Source organism: Prinia subflava, chromosome 4, assembly GCF_021018805.1.
Source record: "Prinia subflava isolate CZ2003 ecotype Zambia chromosome 4, Cam_Psub_1.2, whole genome shotgun sequence".
NCBI lineage: Eukaryota > Metazoa > Chordata > Aves > Passeriformes > Cisticolidae > Prinia > Prinia subflava.
The window spans coordinates 60,742,027-60,765,526 of NC_086250.1; the positions used below are offsets into that span (position 1 = coordinate 60,742,027).

The 23,500-nt window shown below is 40.1% G+C and overlaps 1 protein-coding gene across 3 annotated transcripts in view; it reads left to right on the forward strand.

Annotated features, from left to right (window-relative positions):
- The first annotated feature begins 1,883 nt into the window (after positions 1–1,883).
- The window catches only part of SRPK2 (SRSF protein kinase 2), a 129,208-nt gene continuing 107,591 nt past the window's right edge, over positions 1,884–23,500 (forward strand). For all 3 annotated transcript variants that reach the window (XM_063396904.1, XM_063396903.1, XM_063396902.1), the window contains exons 1-2: positions 1,884–2,060; positions 2,161–2,245. In XM_063396904.1, coding sequence (XP_063252974.1) covers positions 2,045–2,060; positions 2,161–2,245 — 101 coding nt within the window. In that variant the 5' untranslated portion in view covers positions 1,884–2,044. The remainder of the gene's footprint in view (positions 2,061–2,160; positions 2,246–23,500) is intronic.

Consider the following 23,500-nt stretch of genomic DNA (forward strand, 5'->3'; position numbering starts at 1 on the left):
ATGTACTCTCCAGACAGTTAATTGCACATGGTAATCCTCTATACATACACAGAATCTCAGTGAGTTTTTTGCACTTCTGCATGATCATCCTCTGATTGATGCTTGGCAGGGTAGGGGAGGAAGAAAACAACAAAACCCTGATAAAATACAGTTCCAAAATATGTTTCCACTAGAACTGAGTGAAACTGTGTGTGCAGTATACACTCACCTGGTCCTAACAATCCCTTTCTCTGTGTGCTGGCAGATTGTTCCCTTGCCCTCATTATGTTGCTGACATTATGCTTGTGAGGGAAATTCCTTCTTGACTCCAGATCTGGTGGATGTATAATCCTGTTGATGTAAGCAAAGCTCCCTGTACTTATCTAAGACCCAATTGTCCAATCAGTTCTACATATAAAATTCCTGTTAAAGTAAATAGAATGGCACACAAGTTGCTGAAAAGATGATGAGGACCCTGGTGTAGTTTCTGCTTGAGAACCATAGCTACAAAACAACTTTAATGCAGCACTCCCTGACAAAGAAAAAAAGCAAGTCATACTGTTTTCTCCATCATCAGCTGCTTGTTTCTCTCATTCTCTACACATGAACAAGTATTCATGCAGGCTCACAATTTAACCAGTGAACCTAAAATTAGCCTGGAAACAATGAGTAAATACATAGTCTGCTTTCTTAACATTCAGCAATTATTAATCTTCATGCACCTAAACTTTCTCAGCAGAAAGCCTTCAAAATTTCAATAAAGCCTTCTGTTACCTAATCTATCACACTGAACTAAAAGACTAACTACAGTAAAGGAGAAATGTAACCTACCAGTGTTGCCTATTCCTGGTAGCAGTTTATTCTGGAAATGTTTATTTCCCGTGTACTTTTATGATGGAGGATGGGACACAGAAAATGTTTTGATTTAGAAATGCAGCTGGGGTGCCTCATAAGAGCTGCAGTTTATAAACTTCATGGTCCTATTGTTTTCTGTTCACCAGGCTCTCTAGACAGACAAAAGGCATTATACAGTATAGAGCCCCCTTTTTGGGTTGTCTAGCTTTATCTTTCTGTGGCTCTACTCCTCCTAAGCAGAACTAACCAGACCCAGGGATTCAATTTTCTGTCTAGATGAAATCTCCATGATCCAATTACTTAACACCAGCAATTACTGCTAGTTCCCTTCACTCTCATAATGCCTTGATTGCAGCTGCTTTTAGGATCATCCTTACGCGTTCTTTGTGTTGCCATTTAGGGAGGTGGCTCTGCCTCAGAATTTAAAGACCATCCCTGTTATCGTTCAGTTACTATGCCTTGGAATTCCAGTGCCACGTCAAGATAAGCCAAACAAGCCTCACACTTAGACTGGAGCTTTGGATATGACCCAGATCATAGAAGAAGGGACCGTGTTCAGTGGGTCATTACTATGCCAAATCTGAGCACGTCTGGTACCATGGGCAACAAGATGCCATTGGCAGGAAAAAACCAATGGCCAAGAGTTGTCCGTCATGATAATCGAACATCTTAGCGAGAATCGGAATTAAGGAAATCTAATTTCCCTGGATTTGGCTACGAAGTTAATTGGTTCTGACATCTCACCCCACACCGGTTTCGGGACAAGCTCAAGCCGATCTCACCCCAGCTGCTGCCGTGGAGAGAGCCTGACGCCTCTCTCCTCTGACCCCTGCCACACCTCCCAACGTGGCACAGCGAGAGGGCGGATGGCTCCGCTACTCCGACCACGAGCCAAAACTTGGCAAAATTAAATCCCATTTGGCTCGACGGCCCGACACAGCCCCACCCCGGCGGCGGCCGCGGGCCGCTCCCGCCTCAGGTGCGCCCGCCCGCCGCCACCTGCCGGGCCCCGCCCCGCCCCGCCCGCGCCTTTCCGGCCCTGCCGCGCCTGCGCAGCGGCGGCGGCGCGGGGCGGGCGCGGGGCGGCGGTGCCGATGCCGATGCTGCCGGACAGTGCCCGCGGAGCGGCGGCGGCTGGCGGCGGGGCCGGGCGCGGAGCCGAGCGAGCCGGGCAGCGGCGCGCCCGCCGAGCAGCGTGCGGCGCGGGGCGATGAACTCGCGCAAAGGTACCGCGCTGTGCCTGCCGGGCGGGCGGGAGCGGGGGGGCTGCGCGGCCGCCGCCGCCGCTGCTCACGCCGGTTCCCGGCTGTTCTCTTCTCCCGGCAGTGCTGGCCCTGCAGGCCCGCAGGCGGCGGCCCAAGCAGTCCGCGGCGGCCGGCAGGAGGGACAAGCACCCGGCGCCCCACAAAAAGTGAGTACGGGGACCCCCGAGCCGCCGGGACGGAGCCTCCTCCCCCCGCGGCCCCTCCTCTGTCCGCGCGTCCCTCCCGCTCGCTGCCGGCGCCCCGGGACCCCCGCGGGCCGTCCCGGCTGCGGTGCCGCCGCCCGGGACACACGGCGGCTCCCGGCAGGGCACAGCACCCCCGGGCCCGGCCCTCCCCCGGGAGATGTCGCCACGGCTACTCGGGGACCGTCCCCAGCCCGGGCGCCGGGCTCGGCATCCTTCGGGCAGGGGCCGCCCGGAGCCCCGGGAAACCCGCGCCAGGCACTCCCTGAGAACCCCCGGCTTGCCGGGCATCTGCCCAGCCCCACGTGTTCCTCTTGAGTCTCCCTCCAGTTCTCTCATCTTTGTGGTCTCCTTTCCCGGTGCTCTGTGTTCCGAGGTTTCTTTCTGCATCATTGTGTTATCTGTAGGCAGTCCTTTTCTCATCCTCCTCGGTACCATCAAATTGTTTCTCCTTTCCAGATGTGTTCAATTGCCAACCATGCTGATAACAGTATCTCTTTGGTTTAAGTTTCTGTTAATCTTAACAGATGAAACAGAACTTGTTCTCTGTGTTCCCCTTCTTGTCTTCTGCTAGCCCTTCATGTTCTTGTCACTGTCCAGGTGATCTTTTCTCATGATACTTGTTCACTGAACCACATAGGAACATTCTTCCATCTCCATAGTGTTCACACTTTACTCTTTCCTAGGACAATGTGGCTTTGGACTATTTCATTTTTTGTTCTTGAAGGATTATACACTTCTGTCACTAACTTTCACTGTGTTTTATTCAGTGGGACTTTATTGGTGACTCATTAAGTTGCCAATATGCTCCTGTCTTTGTTTTCCTTACTTGGGGATCCAGTCTGCCTGCTTTGTTCTGACAGGGAAATAGATCCCGATGTCACTCATTGCCTTCCCCTCCTAGCTGGCCAGGAACTGGGAAGCAGTGCATGGTGAATGGATGGATATATGTAAGGTGGGGAGAGATGCTGCTGTGTGCCATGGGAAATGATGCAAGGGGCAAGGTCTCTTTCTTCATGACTTCTGTTGGAAGAAATAATAGATCTCTGACCATGAAGTGTTTGGTTTGCTTTTTTTCTTTTCTGGTTACAATGAATGGGTGCTTTTTTCGCCTTTAGGGTGGGTGAGAATAACACGGATGAGGTGCTGGTGTAGTGGTGATCAGACTTCGACAGCTAACTTTTGTTCACATCCTGTTCCACTAGTGCTGTTTCCTCCAGCATTGTGTAAAAGCTGTATTATGGTTTCTGTTGTTTGAATTTGGAGTTACTGCAATGGAAACAAATGTTATGTGCAAGATATGCAGTAATTTATTCCCTTGTTTCCAAAAACCTTCAGTTTGTAGTGTTACATGGATTTGCTTTTTGCCAGTCTGAAAACGGAAATAGGTTAAATTTTGTTGTAGCTCTAGGTTCAGAGTTATTTTTGAACCTTTCAGTTAAGTCTTAACCACAAGGTTGTTAATAAACTTCTATTCTTAGGTGATAGAGCATATAGTACACTTAGTGGAGCTAAGTGGGGTGTTTTGCTAAGGAGTTTGTTAAAAGTTTGCTTTCACAGAGACCTAATAAGTACAGAACTGGTAGTCTTTGTGTTTGCTGAAGAAGCTGGCTACTGTTAAGTCGGGTGCATAGTCAGGAGCTGGCCATTTGCCTGACTGAGTTGGCATTTCCAGATGCAGTGCTCCAGTCTGATCTGTTGTCTCATGAAACTAGTGGTTTTGCTGTCGTGGACAAGAGCCCTCTTTTCTCTTCTGCTACATGTTTTCTCTTCAAACCACTTTTATGCTCTGGAGACAACCTACTCTGTTTTATGCTTCTATAGGAAAGCAAAACTCCTTTCAAGTTTTTAAGTCTCCTTGCAAATAGTTGAGTCCTCCAAAGTAAAACCAGTATCAGACATTTTTCAGTGTCTCTTTTGTCCTGTTCCTAGCTTTACTTCAAATTCAGCTGCTATGGCATATATTAGTGTTTAGAGGCGTATGATAGCTGTGATGCACATCGAATGCACAGTATCTGCAAATGAAAATGTTGATTTGAGAGGTGGAGATTCTATACCATAAGAAAATTTTGACTTAGTTTTGAATCCAAAGCAGGCTGTGGTGATTTGATGGTGGTGGTTATTTTGTGTGTGGTTTTGTTTTGTTTTTGGTTTTTTTTTCCCCTTAACTGTGGTTCTTAGGAAAACTTTTCTCTGCCAGGTCAAAGCTTTATTGTTTCTGTTAACAGTGTGCTTCAAAGGGAACTGCAGGACTCCTCTTGTAAAATTGGCCAGGAGAGATTTATTGTAGCTTATTTACAGGCTTTTGTTTGAAGAGTATTAAGGTGATGACACAAGAAGAAAAAATTGCAGTACTCTGAATAGCTTTTTGTCTGTTATGACCTTATTTGCCAAAGAAGCCTGTAAGATTGGTCCTGTAGCTGCTCAGTGTTGACCCCGAAGTCAATGAGGAGAACTGGTGTAGGTGAATCTTTTTTTTTTTTTTTTGCAATAGGGTAGAAAAAAAAGAAAATAGAAGCTAAGTGTCTCATACTTTGAAGAGGAAGCACTTTGTCTTGAATCAAGACTGTATCTGTAGTTGCATGTAGTAATAAAATTTGCTTGGTATGGCTTTACTTTGCAATCAAACATCCAGGCTACTGAAACAGTATCTCACGTATCTCACTGTATTATGATAAGTTAGCACTTGTTTTGGGTTGTAATAGATGAATTTGCATGCAGTGTGTGCAAACTATTTATGTATTTTTTCAGCTGGACAAAAAACTAATCAAAATTGGTACTTTGGGTCCTCTGCGATTGCATTGGGAGAGGTCTGTGAAATAGTGATTTTGACAGAGGCCTGAGTCTGTTCAGAGATAAACTTGCTTACAGGCAGACAAGCCTGTTCATTGCCCTTCACTTAGGGCTAGCAGATGGCCTCAGGTAGTTCTACCTTTTGCATTCAGTGCAATGGTAGGCTCTTTATGTCCAGACTAGTACTGGCTTCAAATAATATATCCAAAGTAAACTTCTACCTTGGATATATTATTTTGCTTGACTTTATTTCTAAGTGGATATGACAAAAACCAAGGGAATACCTAGTTAGAGTTGTCCTCTTTAGCATGCCAATTGTACATCTTTATCCAAAATTAAAAGAAAGCATTTAGCAAGTAAAAAAATCCAGACAATGGTGTGTGAATCTATGGAGAGAGGATTATGTGTGCTGCATATTTTGATACAAATGTATAAATCCAGATACCAAGATTTTTTGTTTTGTTTTTAAGCAGTAATTTAGAACAGGTGACATAGACCATGTGATACTAAATGCCAGATTTCTGTGCCATGCACTTCCAGATGTCTGACTTCTTGAACCCACAGGTGTTGTACAGCTATCAGGGTTTAGGATATATTACATTATTATGGAATCTTAAACATGTAAAAATTATGCACTACTTTTGGTTTCTGTTTCTCTACCACAGTGTTTTTCAGCCTCTTTCAGTAGATTTTTTTTCTTAGAAGCAGCATCTCTTAGGTGGTTCCTGTTCTGTGAGTACTGGCTGAATGTGTTCTGGGCACTGACCAAGGGCTGTGGGTGTAGCTCTTGGCCTTTTTATATGAGAGTGACCATAAATTCATACAGTCTGCAGTGGTCTTCTATCTGCCCCTCAACTGTAATGTTTGGGAAGTTGTTGGCTGTTTTTTTTTTTTAATTTTTTCCTCTTGGGATGATTTACAGAAGAATGTCAGAGAAACTAATGTTAAATTTTTAAAAGCTTTTAAAGAGGAGGATTAGGAAAGATTAAGGAGGATAGAACCCAAAGTTATGCCAATATCTAATGAAAGTGAATAAGGTGACCTCAGTTCTCTATCAAAGACAGGGACAGGACTGATAAAAATGAAAATGTAACTATACAGCAGTTGTATTCATAATTGATCCCTTCCCTTTTGTAGTAATTGCTTTTGTTGTGATTCTACCAGACCCTTATCTTTGCAATCTAGCCTATGTTTTAATAATCAATAACTAATTCTGTTCTAATTGCCTATGGGAACTTCAGGAATGGGCACTGAATCACTAGGTTGTTTAAAAAGAAAGTCAAAAATATTAATATTTGAAGAAACAAAAAATTGTCTCTCTACCTGTCATTACATTTCCTAGTATATATATCTTTGAAGTACTGTTTGTCTCATCCTTCATATATTTGAAGTGATAACCCTTGTTTCCTGGCTTTCCTAGCAACCTTTTTTTTCTTTTTTTTTCCTTTTTGCTTCTCTACAACCCTTATCCTTGTTTTCTCATTTTTCACTTTCACTCTGTTAACAGAGCATATGGTAAGTGTAAGAGGGATGGTCCTGTTTAAAGTCGGCAGAGCTTTGATTGCAGGCCTCTTGTGTCCACCCTCCACCCCAGTAATACCTTCTAGGATGAACTCTGCTTTTGCAAACTGTTGTGTTTGGATGGGGCTCTGATAATGTGCAGAAGGTGTGTGGGGAAGTGGCTGGAAAAATAAGCCTGATATAATAATGCACATTACAGAACAGAATTGCAGAAGTCTGCATCTGAGCCTAAGATAACTATAGAAGAACTTTGTGTATTTAAATGAAGATATTCTGAACAAACTTTTTTGCTGAAAAAGGTGGTCTAAATTTCAAAGGGAATCTCTGTAAAGATACTAATTTTTTCTGCATTTCATGTGTACTGTTTTTATTTTAGGCTATACATTGGGAAATCCTATGACTGAAATATGTGTCTAAATAACACATATTCTGATTTTGTCCAGCAAAGCAGCTGGCAGGCTTTTGACTTTTATATCGATGTCCTCCATAATGAAATAATGTTCTGCTAAGGAAGTCTCTTTGAGTGTTAATGCTGAAGGAATCTTATCTTGAGCTTCTTGCTTAAAGGGAAACTACTGAATAGACCCTGGTGAAATAATGCTTCTTGACAGTATTGGTCCCTCATTGTTTTTCCTCAACAGAAGTTAGTCAATTAAAAGTCAATAATTTGAATGTAGGAGATTTAAAAGAATCAAGGGCTTCAGTTGCCTTGAGCTATTATCAATGCTTAGTTTGCAGTTTTCTAAAATGGGAGTATTCCATCATTAGAGGTCAATTTTATTTTCCTATCCCTGAGGAAAAAAATTATATCTCTGCTGTTCTTGTTGCAATGATAAAGGTCAGAGCAGTCTAGCTACAGTATATGTACCTTAAATTCCTATGTTAAAATCAGTTGTTCACTACTTTTCAAACAGCATAAAGATTGTATTGGTTTCGTATTTATGTTTCTAAAGAAAACTCTCTTGGGACGTATTTCTTCCCTTTGCATTGCTCTGCTTTTTTTAGTCTCATGTTTCACCCCAGTAATTCTCTGTGTAATAACTGTGTTTGCTGCTTGTTCCGCTCCTGTTGGTGCTCACCTGTATATGGTGTTATTCCTTCATCACAGACTGGGATGTAGATGTTTTTAAAAAATCATTAAATTCCAAGTAAAAAGTAATAAAAAGAATGACAGTGAAGTGCAGCTGAGACGTTAGTTAAATAAGGTACTTGACTAAAAATGTAATAAATAAACCTGACTTCTTTTTTTTAATGTTTAAAAGCTAATGTTTTAAAATAAATTGTGCTTCTCTATAAATTGTGGTTTGTGTTTATGGTCATTACATAGTTCACATTGTACTGTTTCAAAAAAGATTATGTAGAATTAAGAACTGCTCAAAGAAGGAGGTAGTAAAGGTGACTAAGGATATTGGGTAGCTTAATTTATGACTAGTACATTTCAGATATGTAAAGGTGATTAAGGAGCATTTTGATATACCTACAGAATCATTTACAGGTGTAGAAAGGGAAGAAGAAATAACTTGCCTTTATTCATTACAAAACAATGGTGTTCAGAGAATGGCTTCAGTGAAAAAAAATCCAACCCAACTTCTTTTTGTCCAGTACAAGAGACAAAACGTGGCTTTGCTATATGTTGTAAAATCCAAGTTACAGGTGGGTTTAAGAAGGATAAGACTGGTAACCAGAACCATCAGTGATTTTTAAGAATGCTATTGTCAGTGCAGTGTGATTTTCCAAGGCCCTGTTTGCTGGACTCCTGTCAAGCAAATTTGTCCTAATACAGTGATTCACTTGTGTACTCATCTCTAAGCATGTGTTTGTGGCACCCAGTGCTATAATGCTGGCCTAGGTATGTGCTTGACCTAAATGAGTGTGGCAGCCTTTAGATTCCAGAGCCACCTCTGTGGATCACTTGCAGCAGCTGATGGTTTTAGAAGCCTGACAGGATCTGTGAGCCTGGATCCAGACAGGGTGGTGTCAGGAGTGGCATTTCTGGAGCTGGCTCAGGAAGGAGCCACGAAACTGGAGTAAGCTCCTAAATCTGAGTGTACAGTGAACCAGTAGAGCTGTGTTTGAGAGGAGCTTTCATGCCCAAGAACAGGAAGGTTATGATGATAGGGTGAGGAGGCTTTCCAGGCAGTGAAAAAATACTGAAGGAATGGGCATGCTTGAAATGCTGCTTTCCTGTAGGCTTTGATGCCATCTGCAGGTCTGAGTTTGATGCCAAAATGAGCCTGGGATTGCTTTCAAGTTATGAATGTAAGAATTCAGATGATTTCCTCAGTTGCTGTGGACAAGTAGTTTTACTTTCAAGTTTCAGTTCTTACACTTATGTAACAGCTCAGTAGTTCACCCACCTGTGAAGTAAGAGTTAAGATGCCTGAGGAATTTCAGGCTTTTTATTTCAACCTGCCGTGTGCAAGTGTCAATCATAAGATTACAGGCCATGCCAGGCGTTGGTGTGTGAGGGATGGCCAGCAAATGTACAGCCCTGCTGCAGGATCATCAGGAGCCACTGACTGTGGAGATGGAAGGTGAGTGATTAGAAGGGAAGCCTTGCTATCAGGTTTCACTAATACACAGGTATCAGCATGCTGCTTGACTGCTGCCAGCTAACTCTGAGTTACAAAACACATGCTGATGTGGTTAGAATGAGGCTGTATGGGTCATTAAATGATTTTTCTTTTCAGTGCAGCAGTCACAATTCAGCAGTTTTATGAAAGAGAGAGCCCTGAGGAGATCAGAAGCTTAAGCTTTCTTTCAAGTTTGCTTTCCTGGTGTCAGAAGGCACAGTATGACAGATCCCTTTTGTTAGGATCTATTCCCAGGTGAATATTGTAAAGTGTCAGGGTAACCTGGATACAAACAGGAGCTTCATGATACTATAATGAGTTCTGGCTCAAAAGAATAAAGATCATCTTCATGGACAATAGTATCTGAAAAAGCATTCTATTTTTTTTTAAGGTAGTCTGTTCCTTGGGGTGACCTGTTTTGTATTTTAATAACATGGTGTCTCAGCCCATGTTGGTGTCCAAGTCCATGACCCTGGTCCCTAGACATCTAATCAAATTCCACTCAAATACTCTTAGAGCATTGCCTCTCTTTTTAAAGTTAGAGATTTTAATGTTTATTTTTTTGTTTCCCAGAAATGTTTTCTATGTAGTAACTCGTAAGTTGGATTGTGTCAGCAGTGTGAAGATGACACCCAGTGATTTTGGTAGTTGTTTCCACACTGTGCATTTCACAGAGACACTCTAAACAGGAATGAGCAGTGCTGGGAATTGGGAGCTTTGGGATGAACTCAGCAATGCTGTTGTGGGCAGGCATAATTTGGGCACACCAGCAAGTCAAGGCTTTTGGAGAAGCTGGATGTGAAAACACAATATATGAATCTCAAGTGGACTTAAAATGTGAGATAAAGCTATAAAGAACTATGCTGAGGCTACTGCTATATTTTAGATCACTGGATATCTATTACATAACTGCTTTGGTGCTTAGGATGGATCAGTTACTTTTAAGTGTTGCATTCTCACTGCTAATCCAAGTTGTTTAGTAAATCCAGCATTTAAAAACAAGGTTGAAACTATTTATACCAATAGACAGTACCTATTTTTCTTCATTTGTCTAAAACAAGGGTTATTGAGAATTGGTTAGTTTATCTAAAAAAGTTGCAACAAAGTTAGAAATTTTTTTACATATGGTATAAGAAACATGGTGCAGGAAATAAAATTATTTATCCTCTTCTTATAATTGAAAAGTAGTATACTTGTATTCTCTAATGTTTATTTCTGAAGCCAGAAAATCAGCTTTGTCTAATGAGAATATTTGTCTTGGGAATAAAGATGTTACTCATTTAAAATGATCATTTTGATCTAATTTTGTGTTTCCAGAGTGGCTCTCAGTAGCCTGTGTCTCACAGGGTGCCATATCTTGTCCTACCTGTAGCATTATGAAAACCTGAGGTAAAGTTTAAGTAGATCAGACTCCCTTCTCTTCCACTTGTACCTTCTCTACAGGAGCTGCTGGTCTTAATCCTTGACTTGTGTTTTGCCATGCCAGTGAAAACAGAGAATTTTTAATAGCTGCAACTAAAGGAACATTAAAATAAACTACAGCTGAATACATATATTGAAGCAAAACCACAGATTTATTTTGAAAATTATACTGTTTTCATTATAGTTTTTTCTATCCATCATATGTGGGATCATTGTATGTATCAGTGTCTTGTGAGCAGAATTAATTTTATAGTTAAAAACCTAGGCCTTTCTTAATGGATTTGTCTAATACTCTGCTTTTGCAAATGATGAAAAAGGCACACGATAACTTGGGGGCTGTACATGTAAAAAGGAACAATTCCCTCTTCTAATTTTGCTGCAGTGTGAATAAAAAAATTTGATATATTTGCATTGTTATACTCTTTTCCCACTTAAAAACATTCAACATTTTAGATAAATGTCAAGTAGTAAAGCTGCTTTAAAAATAGAACTATGAAACTGTAAAAGAAGAACCTTTTATGACGGTTTTAACACCGGAAGGTTAAGTGTCAGCAAATAATTAACTTTTCAGCTTGTGAGATGCATAGATTGCTAAAAATTGCTTTATCTGATTTCTTTAAGAAGTGGGAATTTTTATGGAGGACATGCATTTAAGTAGGAGAATTTAACTGAAATACTAAATCAGAAAGTGGCATTATATATATGTTGACAACATATATATATGTTGAGATATATATGTTTTAAATCTATACAATATATGTTTAATTATGGCAAAAATAATAAAAATAATGCAAGAGTTAGCAAAAACTTGAAAAAGCAAACCAGACCTCATGGGACCTCTGTGAGTTGTTTCTTAGCATCAGAACCTGATGGGCAAAGTGCAGAGAACGTGCTTGTCCTGTTGGTTTATTCAGAATGTTTTTAAGACATAGTGATGTTAATGTGCAAGTGCAGTGGAACTGAATATGTGCCAGCTTCCCCTAATTACAGTTCACAGCCCAAGGTATTAAGTTGAATTGAAACTGTGCATAGTTGAAATTACTATGTTAAACTCTGAACTGTGGTGCACCAAATGCTGGCATGTTTGACTTAGCAGTGATTGCTGCAAAGCAGCAATATCCAGCAAGAAGACTCTTAATTCTCAGAGTTTGCTTTTCAAACTGTTTCTCAGATTTTGTTCTCTGGTGATATTTCAATGTTGGTGCCATGAAATTTACATTGGTAGTAAAGGAGCTGCTTTAAAATAATACTGCAGAGCTAAGCAAAAGATTTTATTGCTTTTCTGTGCTTGTATCCTTAATCAATTTTTTTCTCCCCAGTTTGTGTCAATTCTGCTAATATTTTATTCCTGAGCAAATATGTTATACTTTGTTTCATGGCTGATTTGCATTGGTATAGGTAATAAGTAATAGTTACATATGTGCATGTACATAAAATATTGCATTTACTTAAGAAACTTAATTTGGGAGCCTTTACATGTCATTTAAACTCAGTAGATAAAGTCCCTTTAGTCTCATAGCAGGGATGAAGTGTGTATTCTCTTAGTGTTCCAGGAGAGGCTGAAAACCACAAAGTAGAAAAACTGGTCTCACTTTTTTGCCTAGTATTATCACCTTTCTTCTTGGGTTTGCTTCTTGTGGTGTTCTCATCAACGTATGACAATTATAAGCAAGTGAAATAAAAAGGAGCAAGCTGCCTTGTTTTTAAGATGATATGGTTTCCTTCAAACTGAATTATTATAAACCACATGGAAATAAAACCTAATCAAGAACTAAATGCATATTCACCCCATTTCACAGGATAAAATTTAGTTTTGGCTTTTATCAGCAGCAATGGAAAGCAGCAAAGGCCATATTTGCTGCCAGTAAATAGAATATACCTAGAATATCAGAATGAAGGGTCAGTGAGTATAAAGTGATATGGCTTTATCTTAGCAGATATACAGGAATATAAAGTGTTTGGAGAAAGGAAATAGAAGACAGGGCAGAGCCAGAGTAAGGGGGCCATTACTTCAGCAGAAGATGGAAAGACTGATGTACAATGTAGGTTTTCACTGATGGGGAAAAAATGTGCATGTGCTCCAGTTAATGTGAACAGGCACCCAAAATGCTCTAATAAGTCTGTGAAAATTGGAAATGGGGATCAAGTGAGGTGAAGAGAGCATGTCTGTGTGTTTGTATGTATAAATAAATTGGCTTGCTGTTTTCCCTCTGAGTAATATGCTGTCTTATATACAGGATGATAAATTAATTCTGAACTCACTCTTCATGGAGGCTGGGAAGGAGGGAATGTAATGACTATTCCAGTGTACTTTCTCAGCCTGAGGTTCTTCACTGCTTGTCTCCCATGTTTGCAGCATGATGTGCACCCACCAGTTGCTGAGGTATTCTACTAATGCAGCTTGGACGTGTATTTCTCTGCAGGTTAAATAGCTACTAATGGATCCCTCTGTATCTGCCCTTCCAAATCTTGGAGTCTCTCCTCACTGCTCTGCTGCACCCAGGTTTCAGAGAGGTTGCTAGAAAGTCTTAAAGGTCCAACCAAATAATTACTGATGGTTGAGTTACAGTGATATCAGTGTTTGTTTCCAGTTGCTTGCAGACAAAATGATACATACCCAAACTTTGTAGTACCTGCTCTATCTCTGGTGCTGTGCCTGCCCTTCGGGGATGGATGCTTTCATTTGGGAGTAGGGAGGGATATTTCCAGTCATCAACCTCCTGGCCCTGCTGGGAGGTCTGTGAGCTTGATGTTGGTAGCTTTTTACTCCTTATTCGGAAATCCATTTGAATATTTTTAATATGATTCTACAGGTTGTTTCTGTGCTGCCTTGTATATTCATGTCTATGGCTATGTCAAGCCATCCAGAGTTACTGTATAATGATGTATTTTACATCAGTTTGATGCTTGTTCTTTGTTACTTCTTTGAGTGGTTCTGCTCAGCTCCCAGGCTGCAGTTCTGCAGCCAGCAGCTGACCACTGGTGAGGTGTTTGTAGCCCTAAGTCTCTCTATTATCCTGTCACATTCTAGTTCTCTGTGGTGGTTCCATATCTTGAACCCCTTATACTGCATTTTATTCCAGCATCTTAAATAGTTATTTATATAAAATAATTATTATTGCTATATTAGTTCCAGATATATGTATAACAGTGGGTGCTACACTGCAAAGCTGTACAAGGTGGAGCAATAGCTGAAACAAAGTAGGTAACAGTCCTTTGATCAGTGGGCTGTTGCTGTTCAATGCTGAAACAAATCTCCAGGCAGGCCAAATCTTCAGACAGAACGTGGAAGGCCCCAAGGCTGACCTTAATACAAAACCTGTGGCCCATTACAGACAAAGGCAGCAGCATTTTTACTGGCGCCATGGTCTTGCTCAGTGTGATCCGTGCTGAGCAGTGATCGTTGTTCTCTGTTGAGGTGGCCTGGATGCAAATATGCTGAATACAGAAAACTGCTGCTCTGAACCTGCTGCTGCTCAGGTGATTTCAGAGCTGGCAAGAGGCAGTTAGGAAGTCACGAGGCATAAATGTAGTGTTGATCTGGTGGTGGCTGAATGAAGTGGCATTCTGGGCCTTTTTCCAGGAAGATGGATGATGTAGGAATTCAGATGATGATACTTGAATCAGCACGTCTGAGAACGTATTTGCAGAAAGTACAAGCAGAAATTTTGTCAGAGAAAGGGGTTCTTCCTGTACATTTGAAAAACTATTAAGAGGATTAGCTTTAAGATTCCAATACAATCTGCTTTGTTTTTACAGAAAGTCTGTATAGTCTTAAACTATTTTATTATTATCCTAAATTATTTCCTTGCTGCGAGCTGCAATAGTAGCTAGTGGTAAAATCTGGGTAGTGGGAAAGTTCTTGTTTGCAAATCAGCTTTGGAAAGACGTGTGGAAGTTGGATCTTGTTGAAGTACTGTCTTTAAATATTGGTGGTTTGCAGAGTAGCTTTTGGTTTTATTTACATTTAACATGTAGTTATTCAGCACCTCATTAGAAAGCTGTTATTTCTTCTCAAAATAGAACTATTGTACCTGCAGCCATGAAAGAAACTAAGGACTTTGAGATACAAGAGGACAAAGGTGTGTATCAAATTGACTAAACACAGAATAAACATTTTAGCTAAGTATAGTTGAAAGGGTTTAAATGCATTTTCAAGGTATTGTCTTCATTATAGAAGTACTTAGTGTTCAAAAGTAGATCAGAAACATGGCAGCAAATAATGGAGAGATCTTTTGAGTATTTTACAGGATGATATTATAAGCAAAAGACCTGGTCTACGTATCTCCTCAAGGTTAAGGAAAATACTTTTTTTCTTTTTTTTTCTTTCCTGATTATGACATCAGTATCATTTTTATATAAAATGTATTTTAAAAAGCGGAGTAATAACCAGTCTCTCTATGTGTATGTAAATGTATATATTTGTGGGCTGTGCTATAATAATACCATTGGCCTTCTTGGCCACCTGAGCAGGGACTGGTTCATGTTCAGCCACTGTCCATGAGCATTCCAGGTCCTTTTCCACTGGGCTGCTCTCCAGCCACTCTGTCCCAAGCCTGTAGGGCTGCCTGGGGTGGTTGTGACCAAACTGGCACCTGACATTGGTCTTGTTGAACCTCATGCTGTAAGAACTTGGAGGGATAGACACATGAAAATTACATAGGTTTTTGAAGCAGAGAGGTAAAAAGAAAGTATTTTTGTCCATTAGAAATAGGGATGTAGAAGCAGAAGGTGTGAAAATTACTGTCTTGTCAATCAGTTTTTACTAATGCTGCATAATAAACACCAGTGTTTCCACAGGATACTGAAGATGGCTGTGGTCTGAACAAAGAGCAGGGTTATCTGTCACTGTAGGACTCTATTTTGTGTGTGTGGTGGTTTGGATCACAGTGAGCCTGTGAGCCTGGCTGGCCAAGAGGGCCAGTGGCATCCTGGCTTGTACAAACATCAGTGTGGCCAGCAGGACCAGGGCAGGGATTGTCCCCATGTACTCGGCACTGCTGAGGCCACACCTCAAACCCTGTGCTCAGTTTTGGGCCCCTCACTGCAGGAAAGACCCCGAGGTGCTGGAGCGAGTCCAGGGAAGGGCAGTGGAGCTGGTAGAGGGTCTGGAGCACAAATGTGATGAGGGGGAGCTGGGGATGATCAGCCTGGAGACAAGGAGGCTCAGGGATGTGACCTTGTCACTCTGGAGCTGCCTGAGAGGAGGGAGTGGTGGGGTTGGCCTCTTGTCCCAGGGAACAGGTGATGGGACCAGAGGAAATGGCCTCAGGCTGTACCAGGGCACGCTTAGTTTGGGTATTAGGAGAAGTTTCTTTGCTGAAGGGGGGGTCAGATTGCCAAAAGAATGGACTGCCCACCTGTGGAATCACCACCTGTGGAAGTGTTCAGAGGCATGTGGATGTGGCACCTAGGGACTTGGTGTAGTGGTGAACATGACAATGGTTAATATTTCCAGTTGGTGATCTTAAAGGTCTTTTCCAACCTAAACAATTTTATTATTATATGAAATAGCAGTGGAAAAGCTGCATAAATACTAAGAACTTGTTGTCTAGTTTTTCTTTTCTCTTATAACTAAGACGCACTTGCCGGCAGAATTGTTTTGAAAGTTGTTTTCTCTTATATTAGGACTTGTTCTGCATTTTATTTTCTGTATTTAGGGTATTCAGATCATCTTGACATCAGATATACTACAGCAGGTGTACATTAAACTGATGACCAGAGAGATGGGAAATATGTTCCTCTTCTCTATTTTTTTATTCAAGAAAGTGAAAGAAGTAAGCTTTATACACAGATTTTCTAGTGGTGCTTCTCCTCTGGAATTACATGCTTGGAGAGTTTTTCAATATTGCATTATTACCTAACATAAACCAAATGATTTTATGATGCTGTTTTATTCTGGCCATAGAAATAATTTTATTTTGAGGAGTATGTACTACCTTAGGCATAGTTCTATATGTAGTCCTTGGGGATTTCCTTTGTTTTGGGTGGAAAGCAGAATTAGATTTTTCTATAATGGTGAAAAACCATATCTGATGGGTCTTGGGAAAATTATGGTAGATGTTGATGTTCTCCTGCTGGCTTTTATGATTATTTAATATTGTTGAAACAAGCCGCTAGGTGGCAATATCAATTAAAAAATTTCCAATACATGCAATTCAAGTTGTCCTCTAAAATGGGGCACTAAGGAGTAGGTTTGATTAAAGTGCAAACATTATGACTTGTTTTATGCAGATTTTCTTGATGTAGAGAGGAAATGTTCTGCCAAAGCACGTGGTGTGGATGATTGGTGACTGAGGACAGCTGTATTTGCTTAGATAGAGAGAAAATGTGGTTTTCCCTGTTTTGTATTTTTGCAATATTTGTTAGACATTTGCAAAGGTGAACTATTATCATACTATTTCTTGATGAAACTTGTTTTAATCTACCAGTTAGAATCAGTTGGGTTGTATCAGTGTTGCTTGAAAAACAAATCCTTACTGGTGTGAACATGAAACATTTCAAACTACTTAATTTAAAATCAGTATGAATTTACTTATGGCTGTGGGTGAAATAAGGAAATATGTAATTGTCTGTTACAAGCAGACACTAATGGATGTGCTGATTGTATCTTCTTTGGTGTGGGTGCCACAGTGCAGCACAGGCTGGGTTTGTATGTGAGAGAGAAGACTGAAGAGACTTGCACAGCTAAGCACATGCAGAAACCACATCCCTTATCATAGGGCTTGTCTTATCAGAGGTGTCTGGTCCTTTTATTTAGATATGTATGTCTTTTTTCAGCATGTTTATTGAAGATGCTTTTGCTGGTGTTCCTGCTCAAGGAACTGTTCAAGCTGCTGTTTGGGTTAGTACTTTGGGAATACATACAATGAAATTGCTGGCATGTGCTAACAGTGGCATTTCTCCTTCAGTGTGGTTTTACTGGAGCTCCATCCTGCCTGTACCACTGCACATGCATTTTTGAAACATCTGTGTGCTATGCTGTGCCCTTGTTAGGCATTCTTCCTGGGTGCTTCAACTTCTGGGGGTTTGTTTCCAGTGCTTTGTTCTGTCTGTAATGGACACATCAGTAACCCTGCTGTGGCCCTTGGATATTTTTGAGGAAGCAGTGCTGTCTATTGCTTTAATACTTAGTCTTTATTTTGTTAGGACTTAGAATCATTTTATCAGGCAGTGGCTAGAGGAACTAATTTCTCTTGGAGTAATTTCTGTTTTGCCTTTGTTCTGTTTGTCTGCTGTGTATTAGGGTTTTGCAGTGACTATGCTTCTCAATCCTTATGTCATACAATTTCTCTTGATTTATTTCTGGTGTGGTTGATACAGCACAAGCATTCCCTTCAAGTGCTGCTTCTTGAGTGTTGAAAATTCTCCATTTGATGGTCTTTGTGCCCCGTGAGCTCTGTCATAGATCAGACTGTACTGCTTGTTAGAGAGCTTGTGAGTGGTGTTTCCTAAACTCAGTGGTAGTGTTCTCATAAGTTGCTATGTCTAGTATATGGGGTCTAGGCAATTAAGGATTGTGCCCTTAAGGATTGGATTTTTGGTGTTTCTTTGCTTGCTTGTTTAAGTTTTTTTACAGGTTTAACTTTGGTTTCTTTTCCATTTTCTTTTTAAGGTAAGTAATTACATTGTCCATGGTGGTATTGTCGCTGTAACGTGGTTCTCTGCATGCACTGCCTCTGTAAGAGCATTAATCTTACTGTATTACAGTAGACATTTAAACACTGCTGGGATAAAAGGAAAGTATTGCCAAAACTTTATATTGTGGTAAGACCTATGCCTGTGGAGTCTGCTGCTATTAAAGGTTTTATTAAGTTTAATAATTTATAATTTATGCACTACACTGTGTAGAAAGTGCTTCATGGTTATGGGCTGTCTTAGGGATAAGGATCAGTAAAGACACATCCATATTGTATCGGGGCTAACTGAGCAGGGAATGTAAATGCTAAAATTCACTTAGCAGGCAAAATGAGTTGGCAAATGCTTTTAAAGGTTTTTAGACTCTGATCCAGAGTCCAATACTGACTTTCTTGCTGTTTTTCCTCTTACTGGTATTCATTGTTGCATGTTTGTGTAGGTGAAGTATCCTGGTTATGTTTGAGGTGGCCAGTGTTAATGCAAGGCAGAAACTTGCCTGTGTTACATATTAGAGTGTATTTGCTGTGATTTTTGTCAATTTTGAATCCTGGTGGTATTTCTTCTACTACAAAGAAACACTTATAATTCTCTTAGCTGTCCTTTTTCTCAGGGTGTATTGTATCCAAAAATAATGTTATGTCATTGGTGCTTAACAGTGGTTTTTCTTCCAGGTGTGGCATGTACTTTACACAGTGTGTCCATGCCCTCCTGGTATTCTCGTTCTGAGTGCTTTGCTTTCTGTGATGGTCTGGTGTCTGTGTTACCACAGGTTTACCATACCTGAGTCTTTTCAAATGGGTCTCTTTTAACAGTTTTCTAATACTTTTCTGTGATTTTCTACCTTGGTGATGCTCTCTTGCCTCTTCAAGCAGCTCCTGGTTCTATAGGGACAAGGACAACTATGACACAACCTGAACATTCCTTGTACTTCAGTGCCATCGTGCCTTCCTCATTGTGAATTTTTTCTGATATTTGAATTGTACTTAATTTGAATTTTTTCCACTGAGGAATCCTATTAAGAGTGAGTCCTGAATGCCTTTGTTTTTGTAAACCTGGGTCATCCTTTACTGATTTCAGCTGGGTTAATCACTAAGCAGGTCTCTGATCACATTTATGTCTGGGAGAGCTTTTTTTGCTTTGGAATTTGGGGTTTTTAACTTGAATAAGCAAAAATATAGCAAAAGCCAACAGATTGACTGCTGGAACCACCTGCCTCAGCAAGTATCTCATCAGGACTGGTGTTCTGTAGACAGCCCTGTGCTTTTGTCTAAGACACATCACAAAGTGGGATGCTTTGTGGGATGTCTGTCTGCCTCACATGCTGCATATGCTAGCTTTAATTCCCTTCATTTAAGGCAATTTTAAGTTTGGTGGTTTTTTTTTTTTGCAGTGCTTTTGAGTTTAAAGATTATAGATTGCACATGCTTTTAATGTGTTTTTTCCCCTATGCAAATAACAGTTTTGTTATTTTCCCTTCTGCTCCTTGAAGACAAAGTAAATTCTGTAGGTGTGCCCTTGGTTTGTGTGTCCCAGTGATCCAGCAAAGCAGTACCTGGTTTTGTGTCTGGCTACAATACAGCCCTGGGGAGCAGGGACTGCAGGCTGCTCCTGCACTGAGGGAGATTTGGCTCCTGGGAGGGAGGAGATCCTTGAAAGCAGCACAGGTTGAACACTCAGCACCCAAGCTAATTGATCTGTTGTTTCTTTAAAATCACCAGAAGTGTGTAAAGTAGTTCACTGCTTCCTGTACCTTATGATTTGTGCTCAGGAGCTGCTACCTATATGTGTGTGTATGTAGACCTTGAAATAAAAAGTGTTTCTGGTTTATCTGTGTTCCAGTGGCTCCTTAATTGTGACTTGACAGGCAGGGAAAAATGATTTGCTGTAACTCTGCAGTACTACAATAAATACAAAGTTGACAGAGTTTTGGTGATGGTCTGAGAAATTTTGGAGGATGGCAGTGGTCTTTGCTCCAAAATCATCTGAATCCATCTGCTCCCTGTGTGGATTTTCATTCCTTTTTAGGACTGCATGCTTTTGAGAAATGGATTCAGCAAAGTATGGATCTGGTTTTGATAGCTGCAGTACAAAAACATTTGTGTGTAGTAGAATTATTTTCCTTACTTGTTTTTTTACTTTGTACAACAAGAGCAAATGCAATGCAGTTTTGCTACAGGGCTCATTTAGTTAAATCCTGAATACAAACTAAAATAGTGTTTCTATTGTATTATGTTTTCTCCTGTATGTTTATGTTGTCTCAGGCAAATTATCCAAGTAGCCTAGGCCCAAGATCTTGTCTTGAAAGATAACGAAATTATACGCTACAGAATCTATTGTGTTCCCACTACATTAAGCTTTGTTTCCATTTGTGTCCAAGTAATTATCTGTTTACAAGGTACATGTTGACTTTACTTCATTTCTCCAATAAAAGGTGACTATTCTGTCAAACATGAATGAAGTTTGACATATCATTTACATAGCTCTTTATAAGTCATGTTTACATGACATACAATTGAAATTTTAGCTGGCTAACCAGCTGGTTATCTGTGTGCTTATGAACAATTTGAACATAAACACAAATGCAAACAGTAAAGGGAAGTCGGTTGCACAACCACAGAAAAAAAGGCTGCATCTTTGAGTATCCTTTAGTGCATTTTAAATTTTAAAATTTTTTTTCCTTAGTCTTTCCTCAAAGGTTTGGCAGTTCTGTGGGAGCAAGAAGAATATTGGCCATCAGTCAGCTGTGTTCTTGGATTGACCTTTTTCCTACTTTTGTTTGTATTGTGTGATTGATAACATCAGTCAGAAATGCACTACTTAGAAAGTTTGACAGAATTGTATATTTTGTAGTTTGTTACTAGGAGCATGGGGACTATATAATAAAAATGCAACTGTCCTTGTAACTACCATGATGTACTACATAGCCTGATTTTTTTCACTTGAAGAATGAGCAACTTGAGAAGAGTGCTACTCGAAGATAAGTGAAAAGTCCCACCTATTGTCCTGTTCAGATTTTCTCTGGGTGCTGTCCTCTTCTACAATGAGGTTTTCTTTGAACAAAATTTTTCTTTTTATTCTTCAGTGCAGAAATTACATGTTGCTTTGGTGGATTTAAGAGCCAAGAAGGCACTGGCTTATGCTTTTGTCTAAAATAATCTGTGAAGTAAAAGGTGTCTCACTTCTTCATGCTGTGGTAGGTTTAAAATGCTATTTTAATTTGCTCTAAACTGCATCAGCTAATGTCACTAATCTCCATGTTAGCATGTTGAGGGGCTATGATGTGCATATAAATCAATCCTAGACTGAAAATAGTAGTGAATACTAGAATACCTATTTTTGTAACTTCTAAGTGCAAGTAGTATTCCAGAGAAGTTGAGAGTTTAAAAATCTTCCTGGGGACCTAACAGGCTTTGCAAACAGCAACTTTTTCTAGACTAGTTTTAAAACCAAATCAGGAGATCTGGGTCTCAAAGACAAACCATGAAAACCATGAATTGCCTGCTGGGCAAGGAGTGCTGAATTTACCCCTCTGGTTTGGGCAGGTGTCAGTTTTGCTGCCCTGTGTCAGGAAGGTGTATTTGAAGGGTGTTGGAGAAGTTTGCAGTGACTGGAGTAAGAGAATGGTGGGGAAAAGTTTAAATCATGGGCAATCAGGTTCTGTTAATTATGTAATTTGTTTATGACAGTGTTCTTGTGATTAGTTACTTTTGCAAGTATTTCTACCCACCCTTTTAGCTAACATACTCAAAATCTCAATATTTTAACAATTTACAAATATAATCCAAATATATCTCAATAAATATTACTAAGTGTGAAAATTAGTGTGGGAAGGAAGGTGAAAAGGGTACTTCTGTCTTATTTAAGTTGTGTAGTTAGTTAAATTTTTGCTGAAAGCACCATAAATACTAATTGGAATTGTCCTTAAGAAAAAGCACTCCTGGATAACATTGTTATTCCATGTCCTGCTGCAGATTTACCTTGTGCTGGAGAGGGAGCTGTGCTGCTGTGAAGATTATTCTTGTACTGTGCTGCTTTGGGAAATGGCTTTTGTATTCTGCAAACCTGGAATTTGTGTCTAACAGGGATTTGTGACTTGTGACTGCATTTGTGACTCACTACCAGGCTGTGGTGAAATGGCTGTAGAAAGCAAAGCTTATGGAAATCTCATCACTGTGGTTTTAAGACTGGAGCTTTAAGCAAGAATTAGGTATTCTGATAGTGCTTTAGTTTTGGCTTTAGACTACAGATGTATCTGCTTATCTTAACTGCAGTGACCAGGAGTGTGGATAGGGCTTTGAAGATGGGGTGTTTCAGGACTGCAATGTGTGTGTTATGCTGCACCAGTGTTACAATTTCAGAGAACCATAGTTAGGAATTCTATGCTGTTCTTTAGCTTGTGGGGTATTATTTAACAACGTGTAAAGAAATGGCTAGTGTGGGAGAAGCTAATACTGTGTGTATCTTAGTTTTTTGAATGCCATTAGGGTGATGTCGCTGCCTTAGATGTGGCATTTTGCACTTGTGAAAAGTATGGAGTGGGCAGAAGTGGTTGGAAGGCTTTGTATTCAGTTGTGTGAATACAAGTGCTAGTTAGTCTTACCTATATCAAGTTAAAATACTAAAAACTGCAACAGGATGCAGCTTAATTTTAATACCAGAAGAACATGGAGAGAAAGTTAATTTTACTTAAAATAAATTAGATCACTAAGGTGGCTGCTTGGGAATTATTTAAAAAGATTTAATCATAGAAACTGGCATATTAAGTTTTTCTGGGTCAGATTTGGGGAATGAAGTTTTAAGCCGGGCATTTATTCATATTTGTAAAGACTTCCATGGAAATAAAAACCCAAAGCAACTAGGAGTACTTAGCTACTTATTTAGACACTGATGGGAGACCCCCCACCCCCAACTTGTAAAGGAAAACCTTACAGTAGCTTACAGCAAGCTGAAACATGAGTAATTAAAGTGCTAAGTCAATGTGGATTATTCCAGCATGAGCCAGTCTGAATTTGCTTCATTATTTGATTGTGCTGCGGCTGGTGATGAACTGAAATCAAGACCTTTGGTAATTTAATAAATCCATATAAGGAGATGAATATGATTAAATTTATTATCTCAGTCTTGTACTGATTTTTAGCTACTTGCAGCAATGCATGTATGTGAATCAAGTGTCCTTGAATCATTACTTGAAAGACATCTGTAAACCAGACAATTCTGTTTTGCATGAGACCTACATTTAATTTTGTTTTGGTCTCTACATGTTCATTTTTGA